The following is a 7000-nucleotide window of genomic DNA, read 5'->3' as shown; positions in this document are numbered from 1 at the left end:
AAAAACGCCCGCCAGTGCTAACAAGAGAAATGCATCCCAAAAGTCCCTTGGGAATATCAAGCCAGTTGAGGAATCCGTCTATGGTAGTCCGAGCCGGAAAGATGCTGTTGATTCAGAAAAAAGAAGAAACAGAGAGGGAAATAGAAAAAGGATGCCGCATTACCACTGTTCTCCAGCGTGGTAAGGGCGGGTATAGGTTGACGTGTGTACGCGAGGCTGTATGTTTGTGGTGCAGATTCCCAGGAAAAACAAAAGTGGTCCAGACAAGAGTATACACCAGTGACCAGGGATATCCGAATTTGACTCCAGAATCGACCAAAATCAGACCGCAAGGAACAGATGTTTCGAACCAAAGTGGTGGACGCGGGCGCGGCATCAAAAGGTCCTTAATAGCTTAGGGCCTCGAGAACCGACGCGGGCACCGTGAAAAGGGATAAAAAGGGGTGTTTCAGTTCTTCTTGGAACATTGTTGCGCATCGGAGCTGCCGTGGCTGGACGAGTAATAGCAGGTCCGGTGCTGTATCAGGAAGTTAGTGCAAGTTCCACGCATCTCCTTCGCCAGTTCTAAGAATCAGGAATGACTTCGTACCCTTGAGCGGCCCCTCCTCTCCTCTTCGTCGGAGTACATGCCGCTAAGACGGCTTCTGTCCTCCTCGTACCATGTGCTCAGCGACTTTCCGCCAAACATTATGTCATCATCATCGATGGATATCGGCTCAATCCACTGGAACGAATCTGGGCTCATTTCCTTGCTGGAGTCGAGGTAGTATTGATGATCTGATGATGGGGAAGCCATGATTGCGATGGTTGTGTTTGAGTGGAAACGGATAGAGACTTTCTTGTCGCTGTGTTTTCGCGATGGCTATTCGCGATGTGGGTTCGTGTTTGTGGATGGTCTTCGCGCAGGTCGATGTTGTGCGACGTCGCAGATGGCGATCTCAACAAGGCGATGCGCGCAGGCTCGTCGTTGGGTGGGCAAATATAGTATCGAATACCGCCCGCCGAGTTTCTTCTTCGTCTTTGGAAAGTCTAAGTTCAGCCTTCCGTAATGTGTCTTGCGCCTCGATTGATGTAACAGATGGCGTCTTTATTGTGTATGTGGGTATCGTTGATTAAGGGGTGTGGTATCGTTCTAGTGTGGTATCGTATTGTATGGGTTGGTATGGTAGCACACCTCTTTTGGTGATGCGAGTCTTGATGAATCAAAATAAAAACTCCGCGCAATGAAGTAAAGAGTAAAAAGCGAAAAAAAAGAGCGCAAAGCAAAATAGATTCAAGACAAGGGAGGGCGATGGTCGCTTTAAGTTCCGTCGAAAAATTCTCTTCCCTTTCCCTGTTTTGCCTTCTTCCGGTATACTTTGTTCCCTTAGTCGGTAAGCGGGGGAGGGCGGACAGGTGGAGCTAAGGTTGGGCGTGGGTGGTGGCACTGGTGGGTGGGTGGCGAAGGGTTCTCGACGCGGTGGAACGGAATGCTTTCGGGGATCTCGATTCGAGGGGGGTGATGGGGGGGATGCTAACACAACGAGGCGTCTAGCTTGTTCGGATACCTCCTTTTCTTCGATTTCTTGCAAGAGGAGACAAAGTCTGCCGACACTTGAGATCGGATGGATTTTGCGGGGGAAGATAGTGGAGGTTTATGAAACTGATCGATCGGAGGGTTTACGAAGTAAACCTTGAAGGGGGGTCCTAGTCTTTTTGTAGGTGAGTAATAACAGATGGGCCGGGGAGAGTCAGAGGAAGAGTCAGATTTGGGGATCTGGGTTTCTGGGATTTTGGAGGACGAGAGGGCGGAATCCTTGATTGTGCAGGTTTTAGGGTGTTGCTCAATGTTGCTCAGGGGGTGGGGACAAGAAACGACAAGAGACGCCAAGAGCCCGGTCTGTCCAAGGGCCGCGGTGGTACGAAAGTACAGGTGGTACGAAAGTACAGGTGGTACAGCAGCGGTCTCTGGACTCTGTCTGGTGGGCAGTGGTACCGAAGTCGGGAGGATACGTACTGGTACAGGCCTATGGCAGAGCAGAAAAGGGAAGCAGCGACGCCGGACAGGGCAGCTGAAGAGGAAGAGGGTGTGAGGATTATTACTTGGTACAATTGTACGTGGGGTGTAGTGGGGTGTAGTGGGGCGCGAGGCTATTAAGGATCTTGTAGTGGTACCATTCAAGCCTACTGATCAATCGATCGGACTGATCGTACAGGTACTAGTCGATGATGGGGTTATTTGACGGTACAACTACACCGGAGAGTACAGACAATAGTAGTCTGGAAGGAGCAAATGGCAATGGCGGGGAAGGTAGTGTAGTGTAGCCTGTCCCAAGAAATGAGGAAAGCCGGATCCGGCACGTTTTGCGTTTTGCGTCTGCAGAAAGAGCAAACCAGAGGACAATGGAGGTGGAGGAGAGTTGCATTTCTCCCCTCCCGAAGCCAGAGCCTTCCTCCGACCAGAGAACAAGCAAATCGCGGGGTAACCATGTCCTAGTCCATCGTAAACGAAGAGGGGAAAATAAGAAGGAAAAAAAAGCGGAAGGGGAAAAAAGCACAGAAGGGCAGGCCACGGCCGTTGCAGCCTAGTGAGCAGTGTGTCGACCAACGATACCTGTTGGCTTACATGCAGATTTTCGTACGTTTCCGACGCCCTACATTGTTTAAGGTGCCCCGGACTATGCAACGATGGCGGAGGGCAGGGCTGCCTGGCCTCTTGCATGACCAACCTGCGGTTCAGACACCATCAACGGTGGCGGGCTGAATGATTTATTGGCTCGTAGTCTTTTCAGGGCCACCAAGCATGGAAGCCTTCTTTCGACACTTCATACTTCGTACAGACCACATTTGCCAGCTCACCAGGCCGGAAGACATCAAATATCGGCAAGCGCACTTCCCTCTTCCTCTTCCTCGTTTTTCGTCATCACATTTCTTGTCCCTCTGGTGATCTGAACCTGATAACCGCCTTAGGTTGCGAGGGTGGGCTCATTGCTTGCAGCTGTTTTGTGTGGTTCGATATGGCAGAAGGCGAAATGGGCCTCCCTGGTTTTTAGGTAACCATTTTAAAGGACCGGGGGATTGACTTGGGGCTTATATCGCTTTGCTGGATATACGTGTATCGAGGAGGTATTGCTGTTAGCGAAATCGGCTTCCGCTTTTGGGACACCATAATAACCAGCCAGCCCGTGGCTTCACCACTGCGTCGTGTTGGCCAGCCGCCGCTGCAGCCTGCGATTAATCGTGAATGATCTCCAGCTGCCAAGGTCGAAACGAGTTAATAAACGGAGAATGAGATATTGGGCACATGGATACTCTGGGTCTGCGAGACAGCGGTCTGCAAGACTCTTGTAACGACGCATCATCATTTTGATCAGTACGAAGTACATCGCCAGCTACCAGCGACCATCCAACCCTCACCATGTATGCAGTACCGTACAGCCTGGTCTCGACGTGGCAGACGCATTTGCGCCTGAGCTGCGGGTTGCCCCCTATTCGCCTCGCAGGCTACAGACAGACCCCTCCTTTTCTTTTCTATCTAGAGTATTACCTAGAACGACCACAATGCCCTCCCGCCCAAATTAGGTTCTCCCCGACATCTGCCTAGGCACTGAGGAGTGAGGAAAGAGAGCAAGTCCACCACAGCTACCGAGCTCACCGACAGGGACCAGACCAGAGTTGCCTGCCCACCAACCCGCGAGGCCTGTGGCGCTTTCTCACCAGGCGCTGTGCAAAACTAGTAGTTCTGACTTCGCAAGCATAGGCCCTTAGATCAGCCGACGTTCGATATATTAAAGTCGTCTTAGCCCTTGCAATCGACATGTCATTTGAAATTGGAGCTGGAGTGGTCGGCGTCATTGGCCTGACGATTCAGATCATCCAGGTCACTGTCCAATTCGGACTCGACTGGAAGGACGCACCGGACGACGCCAGAAGCTTCGTGGCTGAACTCCAGACTCTCAAAACAGTCTTATCGGAGACATACACGAATATCATTCTCAATGACGACTTTGCGGCCGCATTTCAAGGTCGACACTCCGCGTTGCTATCGGAGCTTGGACCATTAGCTCATGGTACAGATGCCATGACTATGATTTCAGCATTCGAAGTCGAGCTGAAAAGCCTGCTCGAAGACTTAAAAAAGCGGACCCAGGGCCGTCGAATTGGATGGGAGCGGCTGAAGGGGACTTTTCTGTCTACTAGAACACGAGAGGCCGTGGAAAATCTACACCGGAAATGCCAGGGCTTAAACCAGCTGTTAGCAATCGACTCTCTCGCACTCATGGTGGACATCCATCGTGAAGTAAAGGAAGGCAGGAAAGAACAACAGAAAATACATCGTGCGCAGTACCGCGCTCTCGATCACATACGTGACCGCATTGACAGCGAAGAAGCCACCCGCGAGCAACAGACAATCCTCAAATGGCTCGCCACGGTAGATTACGCTCCTCAACAGAACGACTTCATCGGCCGCCGACAGGAGGGAACTGGGCAGTGGCTTCTAGACTCAGAAGAGTTCAAGGCGTGGCTGCATGGCGAGAAGCAAACAATGTTCTGTCCGGGCATCCCTGGAGCGGGGAAGACAATACTAGCTTCCGTCGTTGTCGACGACCTCCGGGCCCGATTTCAGAACGACGAGCGCATTGGCATCATATACATCTACTGCAACTTCCGGCGACAGCACGAGCAAAAAGCCGAAGATCTTCTCGCGAATCTGCTGAAGCAGCTAGCTCAACGCCAACATTCTCTGCCAGACAGCGTGAAATCTCTCTACGACCACCATAAGGATAAGGGAACTCGGCCATCGATTGACGAACTTTCGAAAACTCTCCAGTCCGTGTCAGCCCTATATTCGAAGGTCTTCATCGTCGTCGACGCGTTCGACGAATGCCGAGAATCCTGCCTCTCGAAGTTCCTCCCTCAGATCTTCAACCTCCAGGCAAATTGCGGAGTGTATTTCTTCGCGACTTCGAGGTTCATCCCAGAGATCGTGGGCAAATTCGAAGAGAGCATACGGCTGGAGATTCGGGCCACTGAGCAGGATGTTCGCAGATATGTGGATGGCCACTTGTCGCGCCTACCGTTCTTTGTCCAAAGAAACCCAGACCTACAAGGAGAGGTCCAGACCGGCATTGTCAGCGCCGTCGGCGGCATGTTTCTACTTGCTCAGCTTCATCTTGACTCTCTGGTCGGGAAGAGATCCCCTAAGGCCCTTAGAACCACGCTTGCAAAACTGCCCACTGGTTCTGACGCATATGACAGTGCATACAATGACGCAATGGAGCGTATCCAAGGGCAGCTTAAGGATCAGGAAGAGCTTGCCAAGCAGGTTTTGTCGTGGATCTCGTGCGCAGAGAGACCACTCACGGCCACAGAGCTTCAGCACGCGCTTGCTGTGGAAGTTGGAGAATCAGAACTTGACGAAGAAAACCTTCCAGAGATCGAAGATATGATTTCGGTATGTGCTGGACTAGTCACAATTGATGAGGAAAGTGGTATCATCCGATTAGTCCACTACACAACGCAGGAGTACTTCCAGCGGACACAGGCACGGTGGTTTCCAACTGCCGAGGAAGAGATCACGATAATCTGTGCAACTTACCTCTCATTCAACGTATTTAAGAGTGGACCTTCTCCGACGGATGCTGCTTTCGAGGAGCGGGTACGGGTAAACAAACTCTACGACTACACCGCTCGAAACTGGGGTCATCATGCGCGCAAGGCTCAGCGCACCCGTCAAGAAACTGGAACCTCAGGTCATAAAGATTACATATATATGTGTACAGAGCCAGTAGGGAAGGTTGATAACGCAATTCAAGCAGTACTAAACTTCCTAGAGAGAAAAGGTAACTTTGAGGCAGGGATTCAAGCACTATTGGCGGCGAAACGATGGGACGACGATTCAGAGTATAGTCAGCAATTTCCAATGATGGCGACGACGCTTCATATAGTAGCGTATTTCGGGCTTGGGGCTATTGTAACGCTTCTGCTTGCCAGTGATAGGGTCGATCCTAATGCAAAGAATAGCTGGGGCGAGACACCGCTAAGCCGGGCTGCCTGGGGGGGCCACGAGGGCGTTGTCAAGCTTCTTCTTGCCGATGATAGGGTCGATCCTAATGCGAAGGATAACTGGGGCGAGACACCGCTAAGCCGGGCTGCCTGGGAGGGCCACGAGGGCGTTGTGAAGCTCCTTCTTGCCGATGATAGGGTCGATCCTAATGCGGAGGATGATGGGGGCGAGACACCGCTAAGCCGGGCTGCCTGGGGGGGCCACGAGGGCGTTATGAAGCTCCTTCTTGCCGATGATAGGGTCGATCCTAATGCAAAGAATAGCTGGGGCGAGACACCGCTAAGCCGGGCTGCCTTCTGGGGCCGCGAGAGCGTTGTGAAGCTTCTTCTTGCCGATGATAGGGTCGATCCTAATGCGGAGGATGGCGGGGGCGAGACACCGCTAAGCCGGGCTGCCTGGGAGGGCTATGAGGGCGTTATGAAGCTCCTTCTTGCCGATGATAGGGTCGATCCTAATGCGGAGGATGGCGGGGGCGAGACACCGCTAAGCCGGGCTGCCTGGGAGGGCCACGAGGGCGTTGTGAAGCTCCTTCTTGCCGATGATAGGGTCGATCCTAATGCGAAGGATAGTAGGGGCTTAACACCGCTAAGCCGGGCTGCCTGGTGGGGCCGCGAGGGCGTTATGAAGCTTCTTCTTGACGATGATAGGGTCGATCCTAATGCGGAGGATGGCTGGGGCGAGACACCGCTAAGCCGGGCTGAGCCGGGCTGCCGGGGAGGGGCCGAGGGCGTTGTAAAGCTTTTTGCGAAAGGACATTTCCCGACTTAGAAATTTAAACTCTCTTTACTTTTCTACTTTTTTTTCTCTCTCTTTGTTGGAAAGGGGCTTGGGGGCTGTACTTAATTTAAAGGAACTTGTTTACATTTAAGTTTCGGGATACTTTTAGAATTTATAATAATCTATTGTAAAGTTCTGCGGAGAGACAATTGGATGGGCTTCTTCTGCTGGAGCGAT

General features: G+C 52.1%; 1 protein-coding gene and 1 pseudogene across 1 annotated transcript; one reads left to right on the top strand and one right to left on the bottom strand.

The window, feature by feature from the left end:
• Positions 1-448: 448 nt before the first annotated feature.
• On the bottom strand, positions 449-796 carry SAPIO_CDS8676 (uncharacterized protein; the record flags this gene model as incomplete). Its single annotated transcript, XM_016790267.1, has 2 exons — positions 449-517; positions 590-796. 2 exons carry the CDS (start codon positions 794-796, stop codon positions 449-451), a joined length of 276 nt encoding a protein of 91 aa, XP_016640530.1.
• Positions 797-3796: 3000 nt separating this feature from the next.
• Positions 3797-6814, top strand: SAPIO_CDS8675 (annotated as a pseudogene; the record flags this gene model as incomplete).
• Positions 6815-7000: the final 186 nt, after the last annotated feature.

Source organism: Scedosporium apiospermum, assembly GCF_000732125.1.
Source record: "Scedosporium apiospermum strain IHEM 14462 chromosome Unknown SEQ_SAPIO_0121, whole genome shotgun sequence".
In the NCBI taxonomy this organism is placed as follows: Eukaryota; Fungi; Ascomycota; class Sordariomycetes; order Microascales; family Microascaceae; genus Scedosporium; species Scedosporium apiospermum.
This window is presented reverse-complemented; position numbering and strand designations above follow the sequence as displayed.